Genomic DNA, 16,711 nt, shown 5'->3' on the forward strand with positions numbered 1-16,711 from the left:
ATCGAGATTTGTTGCAAATTTCACTACATCGACAGAATTTCGCGTTTAATCGCGAGCGATATATGACCTAACAAATGGTGAAAAAGTATATATTTTAGGTACACAACGTTTTCGCACAAAACTGATAACGTTTCGCGTTATCGCGTGTCACCAAAAAATCGTGTCTCTAGTTATTGCATATAAATACAGTAATATTATTTTTTATAAAGCTGGTAACTGGTTTCGAAAACTGCATTGTTCGATGTCTGTTTACATTGGGTTTTAATTAAACTTGCTCATCACAAAAAATTAGAATAATAAGTTTCAAAATTCTAAATATATATATATATATATATATATATATATATATATATATATATATATAAACTAAATCAGGGCGCAAAATTTCCGATGCCAGTTCGCCATTGGCGACTAGATATTTACAGCTGGTGACCTGTTTTCACTAGGAGTGGTTTCTGCCTAAACTCACAGGGCTGCGCATTTTCTGTTTCGCACGAAAATTATTGTCACTGAGTGAGAGAAAATACGGAATGTGAAGTCTTCACAGTGGATATGGAAATTGAAGTTTTCACAACGCTGTAATTCTTTCCTCCTTTCCCACCATTAGTCGAAATGGTCCATATCTTTCTGTCAAATCAAAGACCGTGGGGGGAGGGGGGAACTCATAATTTGTACATGAAAGATACTGGCAACCATCATTTCCGGATTGGCGAGTGCATCTGACTGAAATTTTGCGAACTGAACTAAATGATACAGAAAATCCTTTTAAACATACAAAAGTTGTAAAAGAAAAGAATCGTGTTAAAAATACATACAGAGCGTATTTCTTTAATTGTAAACGAAAAATAAAATATTTCAGGCAAGGTTTTTGAGATTTCCCAGTCTCGAAAATGTGTGGTAAAACTGATGTCTCGTCTCCTAAATGTATCTATTTCTATTGCAAGAGTTCTGTCTCGTCTCATCTTGTACATAACCCTACTTTCAGCTCTGTTAACTAAAGGAGACGGATAATGCTTAAAGAAAGTGAATCATTATGAAAACAAATTGATGAAATAATAGAAATGAAAGCTTTTAGTTTAACATCCCACGACTATGCCCTTAACGCTAAGGGACATGGATGATTAAGGCAAGTCAAAGATGATTGTAGAATTGGTAGATTGAAAATGTGGGATTTAACGGAAGTACCTCAAGAAAACCCACGGGCACGATGTTGTCCACCACAAACGAAATGGATGAAATGATTTTTTTTTTATTTTTACGTCCCACGGTTATGCCGGTTAGGCTAAAGGAGACGGTGATGATGAGAGATGAGTGAAATGGTGGAATGAAGAAAGTGGGAGGAAACGGAAACCCACGAGCATGGTGTTTGTCCACTACAAAGTCCACACGGTGCGAGCTGGAATCGAACCAGGGACCCCAAGCACCGGAGGTGAACGCTCTACCACTGAGCCACCGCGTCCCTCAGTAATGAATGAAATGGTGGAATGAAGATAGTGGGAGGAAACAGGAGAACCCTGAGAAGACCCACAAGCACGGTGTTTGTCCACCACAATGTTCACTTGGCGGCATCTGGGTTTGAACCCAGGACCCCATGAACCATACCAGAGGTGAAAGCTCTATCACTGAGCCACCGCGGCCCCATGGATGAAATGAGAATAGATATAACGGAAAGGGAGAACCTCGACAACCCAGGGATACAATGTTCGCCACTACAAACTTCCTTAGCTGGGAATCGAAGTAGCGCCCTTTCGCACCAGAAGTGATCCTTCTACCATAGAGCCATAGTACCCCCGTTATTCAATTGCAGTTATCTTCGAATTACAAGCGAATACTCGACTAGACTTAATGCAATATTCCCATCTATAGTGTTATTAACTAATTTTGTTGGGTTATTTTTTTTTTCTAAAAAAATTGAAGGGTCAAATCTTTTCGTCAGTTCTTAAATATGCGTAATGATTGAACCCACATTCTAACAAAACTTACGTCCTTCAAAATCGCGATATAGAAGATTTTCATGTTTATGCAATTTGAAACTATGTGGAATTAATTGTGTTTATGTCAGTGAAGCATATATAGGAAAAATCGAAAGTCATGAGAATATCCCGTGGAGTCACGGCTTTACGGATCAGAGTAGACCAAAGAGAACGTGAAGAGATCGATAATTTCAAGCATCTGCGAAGTATTTTGACGAGAAACGCTTGCTGTACCCAGGGCCGGATTTAGCATTTTGGCGCCCCTAGGCCCAATAATGTTTTCCGCCCCTAGTCTGGTTAAAGTTACTATCCTAAAAACCTTTATTAAAAAATTATATCAGGCCTATATGTTAATTGCTTAAACACCACTCCTCAATGCAATTTTATCATTGCAAGTTTTTTGAGGAATTTACTTGGTTCTGGGCTTAACAAAATACCGTTAATGTATTAACAAAAGATTGGTGAATAACTTTGGTTTTGTTCAATTTAGCCATTTGGGCACATAAATAAAAAAAAAACTGTAGTAAAAAAAAAGTAAATAAGTAAAAAAAAATAGCCAGTTCTCCCTTGTTTGAGATCAATGTTGTAACGAAGTTGATGCATAATGTTGAAAAATAGTTTAACTTTACCAACAATTATTTGTTCCAATGAACTTCATAATCAGAATGCTTTATTAGCCTGATTTTTTAAATCAATTCAAAAAATATGTTAAGTTATGGCTATTTATTTTTATTTCTAGACATTTTAAATTTTTTTCTCTCCTCCGTGCGCCCCCTGGGAGCTTGCGCCCATACCCATACCTATTGGGAAATCCGGCCCTGAGATTAGATCAAGAATATCCATTCCAAATAAGCATTCAACACGAAAATATCACTCCTAACTAGCAGGCTCAATATTGAACTTAAGAAGAAGTTGATCAAGTGCTATATATGGAGCATTGGACTGTATGGTTCAGAGACTTGGATATTACGGAAGTTAGAGAAAAAATATTTAGAGAGCTTCGAAATGTGGTGTTGGAGGAAGATGGAGAAGATAAAATGGACAGAGAGAGCAACAAGGAAAGATGTTTTAAAATGGATAGGAGAGGACACTTCTAGCTAGCATTCTACGTAGGAAAGCCAATTGAATTGGATACATCTTGCGAAGAAATTGTCTTCTTTATATTGCCATAGAAGGAAAGATGGAAGGAAAACAAGGAATAGGAAGAAGAAGAACACAACTGATCGATGATTTCAAAAATAGATAATGATATTGAGAGTTAAAAGAAGAAGTTGAAGATAGAGAAATTCAGAAATAAACACTTACAGGCTCAAACATAACATTAAAAAAAAAAAAAAAGCTCATTAGTACGAGGACCTGTCAAAAGTCAGCATGCTTAATAATAATAATAATAATAATAATAATAATAATAAAGAAGAAGAAGAAGAAGAAGAAGAAGACGGGAATGGACCGGTACATGACATTCAATTGGGGATGAAGGGTCAGCTACGGCTGTAAAATATTTCGATATTTGAATCCATCGATCGATATTTTCAAATATCGAAATTTTCCTCATATATCAATATTTCAATTCTTTCGATATTTCTGTACTTTCCGTTGTTTCGATACATCGATCAAATTTTGATACTTAGTCATATCGCTTTTCGATATCCAAATCCGAATATCGCATTGCCCTAGGGTTAGCTCCAGTCGTGATTATTTCTTGCTTCCTAGACTGAGTTTGTCTCTTCCTAATTACAATAGAGATTTCTTGTGGCTAAGCGGTTACTGTACGCGTCTTTGGCGCGGATGACCTAGGTTCGATTCCCGGTGAAAGTTCATGTGGTTCGGATCCTATGTTAAGCTGTAGATCTAATAGTCTTGCTGCCGAAAGGGACGCTAAACTCAACTCAAATCAAATCGATTCTGGATCAATATCGATAACTCTGGCTTCACTGGTAATCGAACCCAAGAACACTGCAGAAAAGATACCTATATTAACAAATTTACCAACATAGAATCTCTGGGCCTTATGCAGAGCTGTTCTGACGCGCGATTAGTGCCATACTAAAGAGTTCGACTAACATATATTCCCTGCAGTAGTCAGTCTTTTAGTATGACGCTAATCATATGTCAAAACGACTCTGCATAAGGCCCTGTGTTTCCTAGAAACTAGAGCTAAAGAAACAAAAGTATCTCTTTAAGAGTTCCGTCTAGCTTAATCGCCTGACAAAAGATATTTCCTCTGTTTACCCGTAGGCAATTTACACTTTCAAATACGAATGTACCTGAAAGATTAAAAAGCACGTTTGTTCATACAAGCGTGCTTCGAAGGAAATGTACCTTGTGTAAGCATTTGAATGAGTCCTCATTACTCAGATATCTTGTTCCCTCTTTAGATGTTTTGTACGTTAGCTTGCTTGTTCATTTGATTTATTTTTCTTTCTCTCTCTCTCTCTTTTTTACCATCAACCATGCACCCTCAATTCTTTCTTCATCGCCATTGGTTCTTCCACAAGAGGTGACCTAGCTTCACACTTTTAAGGTCATTGCCTTATAGTACAACAGAAGTCTTTGGAGGTTCCGCATTTCAAGACATTGTCTAATGGTTCCTCAACTTTTAGTGGCTATTACAGCTTCTACGGTGACGATAAATTCTTAAATTTCAATATTAGTGGTAACCGGACTTTGGTATTCCTTTATTTTTGTTAACGCTACTCTACAACGAAGACTAAGGATAGTTCAAAAAGAACTTGTTCAAGTACCCCAAAAAAATTGTTTTAAAATATTCTAGGAAGTACTTGTTCATCTGCTGGAAGCACGGAAGAAGAACTGTTGTTCTCGGTTATTGTCCTGTTTGGGTGAACAACACTATAGTTACTCAACAAGACTTTTTAAACTTTGTTCCTTTTTTTATTATTTTTATCCAAACGAAACCCTAAGGAACATAATAACCAACCGGAACACGTGGTAAAATAATGCCCGATCGTTCTTTCTTTGTTGTGTTAATTGTGTCTTTTGCCATATTTCTTGTTTTTAAATTTTGCATCGGAGCACCTATGGCGATGAATGATGGACAGGGATTGGCCTTGAGGAAGAGTTTGCATGACGCCCATTCTCAGCGTGTTACAGTGGACGAAAATAATAACGAATCACGGTCTGGAATTCCCCCGGCATCTATTTTTCGGTTGAAGAACGTGAAATGTGGTCCTGCGGCTATCTACGATGGCTCCGGAAGATGTAAAGAACTGGTTAAATCCAATAAAAGGTGAGTACACTTGTTAATTACTCACTGTGTTCAATTTTTATTGCCTCCCTCATGACAAGTTTATTTTCTTAAACTTGCGCCATCTTCTTTTTAACCCATCAATTATTTTATATGAGGAAACGTTTATTATTTTTTTTTTCTTGGAAATGCGTGGGATTTATTCTGGTATGTTTATAATGATTCCTTCTTCAAGTGTCTACATTGTTTCGTAGAAATTAACTTTCATTGTTTGATAAGTATCTAATTGTAACTTACTTTTAATTGTAACTTTGGTGCTTTTTTGTAACAATATGGTGATGCCAAATCCAATGGAATATCCCTAAATATGTCCGTTCATAGGATCACGAGCAAAATGATGTCCAATTTGGAATTAAAAAATAAACATAAATACCCCAACTCCGAAGTTATTTTTCTCGTGACCCTTATGTACGGATGCGTTTTTAAAATATTCTATTGGATTCAGTGGGCCTTATGCAGTCGTCCTGACGCGTGATTAGTGCTATACTAAAGAGTGACTAACATATGTTTTCTGCAGTAGTCAGGCGTTTAGTATAACGCTAATCATACGTCTAAACGACTTAGTACATACTATAAGCGCTATTAGAAAAGTATCCAAATACCATTGGTATAAGCGGTAGCCGAACGTATTTTTTTTTTTTTTTTTTGACTCCATGAACAAATAGGGAGCAAGGTGGTTGAGTGGTAGAATGCTTATCTCTGGTGCGTGGGGTCCTTAATTCGATCCCAGGCCAAGTAAGTTTGTGGAGGACAACAGGCCCGTAGCCAGCCCAAAAATGTAGGGGGGGGGGCAATCCAACCATATGATAGTTCTTCACCATATTATAGTTCATTTGCAAGCCTACCGTGAATATTTTATGGGGCCAGCAAAAATTTAGGGAGGGCCCGGACCCCTAGACCCCCTCTGGATACGGGCCTGGTAGACAACATCGTATTCATGGGTTTTCTTAAGGTATTCCCGTTTCCTCCCACTTTCTCATTCCACCAATTCTTGCACAATTCACTTACTTTAATCATCGTCTACCTTAGCCTAACGGGCATAAACCAGGCCCGTAGCCAGCCCAAAAATGTAGGGGGACCAGGCTGAAGTTAGGGGGGCCGATCCAACCATATGATAGTTCATTTGCAAGCATACCGTGCTAATTTTAGGGGAGGCCGGCCCACCTAGACCCCCTGAATACGGGCCTAGTATAAACGTAGGACATTAAACTCAAAGATTTCATTTCATCATTTCATTTTTCCCATGGACGAATAAGTTTAAAAATTGCTTCATTTAAATAAAATTCAACATCTCAAATTAGTATAGAAAGCGCAATTCGAAATGAATCTAAGCGTAAGCAGTTTGCGCCAATTACATTAGCATTCGTACTTTGATTATGAATAATGAAAATAACGTACGAAATTTTTATTTAGAGCGTACAAATTTAATATTAATTAAATTTTAATGATAAAATAAGAAACATTACGTAAATGCGTATGAGATTTAATATTATTTAAAATTAAATTTTAATTATAAATAATAAAAGTTCCGTATTACAGAACTTAAATTTCATATTTAAATGGATTAGAACACTCAACTGGATTAGAAGAAAAAAGTAGTAAATTCAATTTTTTTAAGATCATCACTCATTTCGAACAATATAAAGGGTACGGGCTCACCGCACTAATCTTTCACACTCTCACTTCTTAAACTGAATCATAATATGTGCTGTTGCTATTACGGAAACATTTATTTATAAAATGTAAATGAAGTTATAATAGCAGTAGAAAGAAATACAGAGGTCTTATAAAACGCTTGCAGGGATATGGGTTTCGAAGCAAATGCAGAGTAAACTAAATACATGGAAGTTTTCTGGGATTATAATACCGCAAATTATGGATGCGTCAAAATATCAAATAATACTTTCAACAAAGTGGATACTTTCAAATATCTAGGATCAATATTAAGAGACCAAAACCATATTCACGAAGAAATTAAATGTCGACTGAAAGTAGGAAATTTTTCTTATTATTCTGTTCAAAATCTTCTGTCTTCGCGACTTCTGTCGAGGAATTTGAGTTTAAAATATATAAAACTATAATCATAACTGTTCTTCTCTTTGGTTGCGAATCATGATCGCTTACTCTGAGCAGGCACGTAGCCAAGGGTGGGGGTCCGGGGGGTTTGGACTCCCCTTCCCTCGAGACCAGAAATAAAAAAAAATAAGGAAGGATGATACAAAAAGAAACGAGAAAAAAGTAGAATCAACGTTAAAAATAGAAAGAAGCTAAAAATAAAAATAATTTTGTCATCCCTTCCCTGTAGTATCAAACATGTTATTTCAGAAGTTTTTTTTACTGCTCCCTTAATTTGTTATTTGGAACAGAAGTAGTTGACGGAATAATAAAAACAAAAAGTTATGTGGAAAGTTCTGTTAACATTTGATTCAACGAACGCAGATATTATAAAATATTTTATGACATTATTGGATATGTATTTTTTATAATAGTAGATATGTACTTTTTATAATAGTTGAGGTCATACCAGGGATGGATCCAGGGGGGATCGGGGCGATTGCCCCCCAAAGAATAAACTTTCTTATTTTATATATATAAATAAAACCCATTCCAAAGTTTGGAGCCCTTAAAAGTAGCAGTATGACAAGCCCCTGGGTCATACTGAAAGCAAAAATTGTTACATTTGAATGAATAGAATAAAGAACGTGGATATTGTAAAATATTTTTCAATACTTTTTAAAATATTCTTTTATTCGAGATTTCTTCATAGTTTGTTATTAAAATACTTACTAACATATTCTCATTTTATTGTCCTAACAAACCAGTATATGTTGCTAGTAAAATAGTTTAGATTGATCAAATCCCTGGTGTGATAACTGCAATATTTCATGTTACACTCTCCCTCCCTTACGAAAACCTGACTAAACGAACCAATACATGTTACCAGTATAATAGTTTGGAATGATCGAGCCCTATTGTCATGACCACAGTATTTCATGTCACGGACCCCCTCTATTACGAAATCCTGGCTACGTCCCTACACTGAGGAAAGAACGCAAACTGAAAGTATTTGAGAATAAAATCTTGAGACGAGTATTCGGACTCAAGAGGAACGGGAATGGAAAATGGCAGGAACTTTATATGCATAATTTTTACTGTTTACCAGACATTGTTAGAATCATCAAATTTAGGAGGCTCAGGAAGCCAAGTCATGTAGCCAAAATGGAAGAAAGTAGGGAGGTTTTTTCAAAGTTTCAACTGGAAATCTAATCAACTAGGAAAACGGCCATTAGGAAGGCCTAGGCGTAGATGGGAGGACAATATTAAGATGGATCTCGCCAAAATAGGAATACAAAGCAGAAACTGGATCCAGTTGAGTAATGATAGGAATAAATGGCGAGCTTTTCTGAACGCGGCATAGACACTAGGGTGGCCAGAAGACAATGACTAAACAGCCGGACACCCGACTTTATGAATTTATAAACCTTTTCCCCAGAAATGACATTCAATTCATTAATTGCGTTTAGGCATCTTTGGCTTAAGCTATATTTACATGTTAAAATTCTTACCTCATTGATATTTCTTTGCCATTCGAGCGACTTTCAGTAGACGTTCTGCAAGAATTCTTTAAATATGTCACTGCACGTTCCATTCACACTTTTCCCTTCAAAGTTGAAACAAACTTGAAAGTTCAGCCTTAGCTGTAGAGATATTAAATCGGTTGCGTTCTTCTGTCCAAGCAGCATATTAAATAATTAATATGGCCTGGTGAGGCTTGCCAATCTAATGGTTTTCCTATATCAAATTTTGGAATTCCGAACTTTTCTTACTTCACAACTTACAAAAATGTACTGATAATAATTTGCGAATTCTGACATGTCTGAGACTGGTGCCATTGAGTCTTCAGAAGAATGGAAAGTTAAACATTTATCTAATAAGACAACTGAAAAGCAGGACAAATTGAACATCCGGCTCTACTACTAAGCCGAACACGGGGCAGGGCCTCCAAAAGCCCGACTGTCCGGCCAAAAGCAGGACATCTAGCCACCCTAATTGAAACTCCAGGATAGGCCATAGATTTAGCTAGTAATAATAGCAAGTTTTCGGAAAACATATCGGAGAAAATTCACCCCGAGACAGTAGCGTAGCCAGGATGTGTGTTTGGGGAGGCCCAAGTGCTGTTATAGGTACATATAGAAAAATTACAAACAAAAAAATATATAAACATAAAAATATATAAAAAAAATTACAAACATCAAAGTACCAAAGTACATTGTCGGACCTCTTTGGGGGGGCCCTCTGGGCCCCCCTTCCCTACACCACTACACCACAAAGCCCACTTAGCGCAAGCTGGGATCGAACCATGGACACCATGCACCAGAGATGAATACTCTACCACTGAGCTACCGCGGCCCTGCTTGGGCTTGGTCGTCCATATCCAATCTTTCTTTTGGCCTTGCTTAAACAACTTCTAGTTTTGTTCTAAATCCAGACTCCATATTGGCGTAGATATTAATATTACAGTCGATTGGTAAAATCAATCTTCCACATTTAAAAATTAAAGTACACACAAGTACAAAAATAAGCATTTACGATAAAAACACTAGCTGCAAGTGTTCAAAATAGATTTATGGTTTCTATAAAATCAATTAAAAATTGCTATTTTTAATTAGGCAGGTAGTGAAAAACAGCAGCTTTCGACTCCAGCCGAGTTTAAGCTCAACCTAAACTCAGTTGACCAAAGTGAACTGACCCGACTGACCCGACCCGACAACCCGATCCGACTGACCCGACCCGACCCGAGCTGACCAGACAACCCGACCCGACAACCCGACCCGAGTAGCCTGACCCGACAACCCGACCCGAGTTAACCTGACCCGACCCATTTGAGAACACTATTCATGAGTATTGTGTTCAAATACGAAAACTGTAATGGCGACTTGTTTGAAATAAAGGCCTTTTCATTTTTAACAATAAAGTTAGGTACTTTCAAATTGGGGAAAAATTAGCAAGACACATTCCACCGATTAGGGTGCTGATTCTTATGGAAGCTTTCACTTGAACGGGAAGATTTCCTTATGTGGGTATCGGATTGCCACAATTCACCTTGCTGAAAAACGTGGTTTATCTGTAGGTCGGCAAGATTCTTTTGGACTTAGCCTGTAGACTGCTTCCGGTCTCAATTATTCCCATATAACAAGACTAACCATATATAGTTGATTCGAAATGAGTTAAAATATCACTAATTGACCTTAAGGGGATAATCCCCACTTAAATATGCGTAAATCAAAAGAGATGTGAAGATTAAGCGTTAAAATTAATCCGATAATTCCGGAATGAAGAGATTTATATGCAACCTAAAGATAGCAATAAAACTCCTTATGTAACATTTTCAAAGCTAAAATTAACGGTTATCTTCTTGAAGAGGGTTTACGGCAGCATAGAAAATTATAAATCCAATTATTATAAGTAGTACCTCTGACAGCCCCGCATTTCACATCACAAGCGCCCTTCATCCTGACAAGTGGGCAATTCACTTACCCACAATGACTTTTCAGCCGTTCCAGTAACATCAATATCTCAGTTTGGGTTTGGGGATCATGCTTCAGTGAACCTTGACTATCACCATCAACAGCTATTAGAGAATCAGAACTTATTTCTGTACTAGATAATATGGGTAACTATAGGTTTTCGTCTGTATAGAGTGTATGGTATTATCGCAGGAAATATTTGATACTTAAGACGTAGATTGTCAATATTTAGGACCAACTTTTAAAATAATCAGTTACCTTAAATGTGCTACCGCTTAGCCGAGAATACCCAACAACCATAGTCGGGTGGTCTGCGGCATTAGGCTGTGGATCGTTTGCTGTCAATGGCTTGGGTTCGAATCCCGCTTCGGGCATAGGTGTTTTTAACTGTCCTCGTTTACTTCTATGCCTGTGTGGTGTCGTAATGGTTACAGTGTAATCCGTGCAAAGCGTTCAGCAGGTAAAATAATTTGATAAAAAGCTGTTACCTTTTCACACACACACATATATATATGTATATATATATATATATATATATATATATATATATATATATATATATATATATATATATAACAGTGGTTAGCGAGTGCCTTCGGTGCCCGTGGTCATGGGTTCAATTTCCGGAGAGGCACTCAACAATTTGGTGCTGACCCAGCATCGTGAGGACAATTGGAGAGTTCTCTGAAGTAAGAGGTAGCGGACTCCAGTCTAAAAAGCCGGTGTTAGGGACTTCGGTTGTCGATGCGTTGACTACACATCCCGACTTTGAACGTAAGCCCGCTGGTAGGAACCAAAGGACTGTCGTACCAAGAATTTAGTTTCTTTTAATTATCATAAATGCTTTCTTTATTATTAAATTTTATCCAATATTTTCTTTTCAACTGGTTTGCGAAACTCAGAGCTAGCTACTTGTTTTCTTTGTAATTCATGTTCATAGTCAGCACAACTAGTCACTAAGAAAAAGCAAACTTTTCAATAAAATTCGTTTCGCGTCTTCCGTGGCTCTAAGTTTAGTTATTTTTAGCTTTTTTTTTTAAGTTGAAGGGCGTTTTATCATTTTCCCCTCGTTTTCCCTAATTTTTTTCTAGTTTTACCTATGTTTCTTTGCCACAATAGAAAGTAAGGGTGCCCTGTGTCAGAGAAATATTAATTGACGTATGTAAATGAATATATCTGTAATGAAGTCATAATTACTCAGTTTTTGCATCGTACATAGTTTCCTCATCTTCATTAATCTCTTCACCCCCGCTTCCTGAATTCCAGTTCTAGTATTCTTTCTTGAACAAGGTCCATTTAATGGGAGACCGATGTCTCATGTAGGCCTTTTAACTATAACATCAGCAATAAAGAAAGAAGGGTTTAATTTTGCATCAATTTTAGAACATTATGTTAATTATTAGCTAAATAATAATAATAATAATAATAATAATAATAATAATAATAATAATAATAATAATAATAATACGGAGCGAGCTTAGGCTAGTTGTTAGGATTCTTGCTTCGCAATTGGGTAATACCGGATTCGAATTCGGAGACCAGCCATCCTGACGGAGGATTTTCCAGGGTTGTTCCTCAGTTATACTGGGCAAATGCTAGGTTAGTACATTAATCTAAGGTTGTGGAGAACTTCCTTCCATTTCTTTTCCAATGTTTTCATCTGTTGATTACTACAGTGTAAAGTGGCCTCTGAGGATGTATCTGGTAGCTTATAGTAAATAAACAATAACGATATATCTTCACGAAATGTGTGGGTTAATTTAACCACAGCCTTACAGTCTCAACAGATAGCTTACGTTTTATTATCAATTTCCTGACTTTTAACTATTATTTTCATATTATTTTAGCTTTCAATTGGCTCATGTATGTTCCCACCGAGAATTGATCCTAATATCACATGAACAAATCCTAATATCACATGCGAATATGTTAAATATTTTTGAACACTTTAATATACAAAACACAAAACGCTTCAATGATATGATGCATGAATATGTTTTGGTTACGTTCTGCAATGTATGTTTAAAGAAACCTGGAGGGAGAAGAAAAAAAACAGAAATCTCTTTTTTATTTACTCCTTCAACAAACCCCGACCTCAGATGAGCAAACCATAAGTTAGGTGATAAAGTCATACAATGAACACTTTTATTATTAATAATAATAATACACAATCATATCGCTCTGCTGAAATTCTCGTGTGTATGTTTAAAAATCTACTGTTGTGCCATGCCAACCAGTCTATATTTTTTGTTGTATATATCTTCGAAGTGAAATATATTTGTTGAGTTTGAGTTTGGACCGGACATTATTGCCTTTATTACATTTGTTGAGTTTGGACTCTAGTGAGTCAGAAACTACAATTAATAAAGAGTTTGTTTTGTCTAGTATTCCTGCAATTAGAAGGGCCTTATCTAAAAGATATTTCATTTGTATATGAGAAAATAGTAAAGTTTATTTTCTAAGAATAAAATAAATATTTTCAATGTAGAGCTAACATTAAGTTTTGAAGCGGAACTAAACAGAAGAATTTGTTACCCTTTACATCAGTTTTCAGACAGTTCACTATACTCTGAAATGGGAAGAAGTCAAACTTAGAAACATTTTACTAAAGAGACTTCAGCAGAAAGTGCAACATGTAAATATTGCAAGGTTAAAATAAAATAAAGAACAAAGGTAGCACAAACGTGTTTTGGAAACATTTAAAAACACAGCAACCTACTATATTAGTGAATCCGAAAAAAGTTTTGACGAATTTTAGATATTCAATTTTATCATCACAATTTCAGATGTAGGTTTGGATACGAATCAAGATCTGAGATTCGAATTTCGGATCCGAGATCCGGATCCAGATCCGAAATCCGAATTTTGGATCCAGATCCGAGATCCGGATTACATTGGGTCCGGGATATCCGGATCCGAAAATTTTTGGCCATCCCTAACTAACTAACTAACTAACTCTATGGCCTATGGAACCCGGAGGTTCAGTGCCGCGTTCACAAAAGCTCTCCACTGACTTCTATCCTTAGCTAATTGCATCCAGTTTCTACTTTGTATTCCAATCTCTGCGAGATCCATCTTAATATTGTCCTCCCATCTGCGCCTAGGTCTTCCTAATGGTCGTCTTCCTATGGGTCTACCAGTCAAGACTTTGAAAGCGTTTCTACTTTCTTCCATTCTAGCTACATGACCTGCCCACCTAAGCCTTCTAGACTTGACGACCCTAACAATGTTGGGTAAACCGTATAAACTATGTAGTTCCTCGTTATGAAGCTTCCGCCATTCCCCATTCTCGTTCCTCTTGGGTCCGAATATTCTTCTCAGGATCCTGTTCTCAAATACTTTCAGTCTATGTTCTTCCCTCAGAGTAAGCGACCATGTTTCACAACCATACAGAACAACAGGCATGATTATCGTTTTATATATTTTAAGCTTCAAATTCCTCGACAGAATTCGCGACGACAAGAGATTTTGAACCGAATAGTAACACGAATTCCCTATTTTTAGTCGACATTTAATTTCTTCGTGAATATGATTTTCGTCTGTTAATATTGATCCTAAATATTTGAAAGTATCCACTTTATCAAAAGCATTATTTAATATTTTAACGCCTCCACAATTTGCCGTATTACGGTCCCGACGCACATCCATGTATTTAGTTTTCTGTGCATTTACTTCTAAACCCATGTCCCTGCAAGCGTTTAATAAGATCTCTGCATTTATTTCTACTGTTCTCCTATCATCCCCTATTAAATTTACATCATCAGCATATGCCATAACCTGGTGAATGCCGTTCAACTCTAGGCCCTGGTTGCTATCTTTGATTTTCCTTATAGCGTATTCCAGCACAAAGTTAAATAATAATGGCGACAACGCATCTCCTTGTTTCAGGCCATTTTCGATGTGGAAGCTCGTGGACAAAAATTTTCCTACCCGGACTTTACTTTGGGATTCACTTAAACATACCTTAATTAATCTAATTAGCTTTCTCGGTATTCCAAGTTCTGTAAGAACGTTGTATAATGTTTCTCTCCTAACCGAGTCGTAAGCCTTTCTAAAATCAATAAATAGTTGATGTACCGGGGTATTGTATTCCCACTTCTTTTCGAGTATTTGGCGAATGGTAAATATTTGGTCGATAGTTGATCGATTTCGTCTAAATCCGCACTGATAATCTCCAATAATTTCATCTGCGTATGGGGTCAGTCTTGCTAACAGAATATTTGAAAGGATTTTATAGGATGTTGACAGAAGAGAAATGCCTCGATAATTATTACAGTCAGTTTTGTCGCCTTTCTTGTGAATTGGAACAATGATTGATTCTTTCCACTCTTGTGGCAATTCTTCCTTGTTCCAGATAAGGAGAATGAGTTTGTGCATCTTGTTCCACAATTTTTCGCCTCCAGCTAAAATTAACTCAGCCGGAATTTCATCTACACCCGGAGATTTGTGTTTCTTCAATTTCTTTATAGCGGCTTCCACTTCTATTCGATTGGGTTCTGGAATATACGGTTCTGCGGTGTGTATCTCCTTTTCTCCACGCACATTAGTTTTTGGCTGCGTGTTCAGCAAATCGTCAAAGAAATCTTTCCATCTATTTAAGAGGCTATCCGTATCGGTGAGAACTGTTCCGTCAGATTTCTTTAATATATAAGCACGAGGTTGATAGCCTTTCTTAAATTCGCTGATCCCCTTATACATGTCCCGAATATTTTTATTTTTACTATTATCTTCAAGTTCCTTAATTTTAGCTTTCAAAAAATCCCGTTTCTTTGTTCTAAAAGTTTTGGAAGTTTTCCGCCTGATATCTGCGAAATTTTGTGTAGTTGTTTCATTCGGATTTTGTAGCCACCGTAATTTTGCCTGTTTTCTCTTCTCTGCTAGTTTAATGCATTCTTGGTCGAACCATGGTTTGTTCCTACGTATTTCCGCGTGTCCCAATTTTTCTATTGCTGAACTTTTAATGCTATCTCTAATTTCAATCCAAGTATCCTCAACACTAGTGCACTCCGAGTCTTCTAAAACCGCGAATCTATTCGAAACTTCAATCTGGTATTCCTCTCTTACCTGGCTCTCTTCTAATTTCTTTAAATTAAATCTCTCCGTTTTCGGACATTGAATATTACCTTTATTCAACGATAATCTCTCCCGTATTATCGCTACTACCAGGTAGTGATCAGTGTCACAATCAGCCCCTCTAAACGACCGGACGTCAATTATGCTAGATTGTCTTCTTCTATCTACTAAAACGTGATCAATTTGATTATGTGTTTTTCCGTCTGGTGATGTCCAAGTGTATTTATGAACGTCGCGATGTGGGAATTTTGTACTCTTCACGATTAGGTTTTTGGATGTTGCAAAGTTCACGAGTCTAACACCGTTGTCATTACTTTCCTTATGCAGACTTTCGTTCCCTATAATCGGTTTGAAAATATCCTCTCGTCCTACCTTCGCATTGAAATCCCCTAATAGAACCTTCATATGGTATCGCGGGAGTTGGTCAAATATCCGTTCCACTTTTCGTAAAAACTATCTTTTATATCGTCACCCTTATCTTCAGTTGGAGCATGTACATTTAAAACAATAATATCACACCACCGTCCCTTAAGAGTAATAAAAGAAAGTCTGTCAGTAACAAATTCAACCCGTTTAATTGCTGGTAATATTCGTTTGTGAACGAAAAATCCTGTTCCTAACTGGTGATTTTTATTTCCTTCCCCGTAAAAGAACGTAAAATTTCCGGAATTCTCAGATCCATTTCCTTCCCACCTAACTTCCTGAACTCCTACTAAGTCCATCCTGTATTTCTCTAACTCACTAGTTACAGATTTTAACGCGCCTGCCCTATAAAGACTTCTAATATTCCAAGTTCCAAATCTCATGTCCATTTTCTTTTGCTGATGTCGTGCCAAGTTATCAGTCCTTGTCCGAGGCTTTTGTGAATGTTT

At 36.9% G+C, this 16,711-nt stretch overlaps 1 protein-coding gene across 1 annotated transcript in view; it reads left to right on the plus strand.

The window, feature by feature from the left end:
• The first annotated feature begins 4,504 nt into the window (after nt 1-4,504).
• The window catches only part of LOC145694421 (uncharacterized), a 42,864-nt gene continuing 30,657 nt past the window's right edge, over nt 4,505-16,711 (plus strand). The window contains exon 1 of the mRNA XM_081770625.1: nt 4,505-5,220. Coding sequence (XP_081626751.1) covers nt 4,931-5,220 — 290 coding nt within the window. The 5' untranslated portion in view covers nt 4,505-4,930. The remainder of the gene's footprint in view (nt 5,221-16,711) is intronic.

Source organism: Thermobia domestica, chromosome 9 (assembly GCF_964235325.1).
Source record: "Thermobia domestica chromosome 9, izTheDome1.hap1.1, whole genome shotgun sequence".
NCBI lineage: Eukaryota > Metazoa > Arthropoda > Insecta > Zygentoma > Lepismatidae > Thermobia > Thermobia domestica.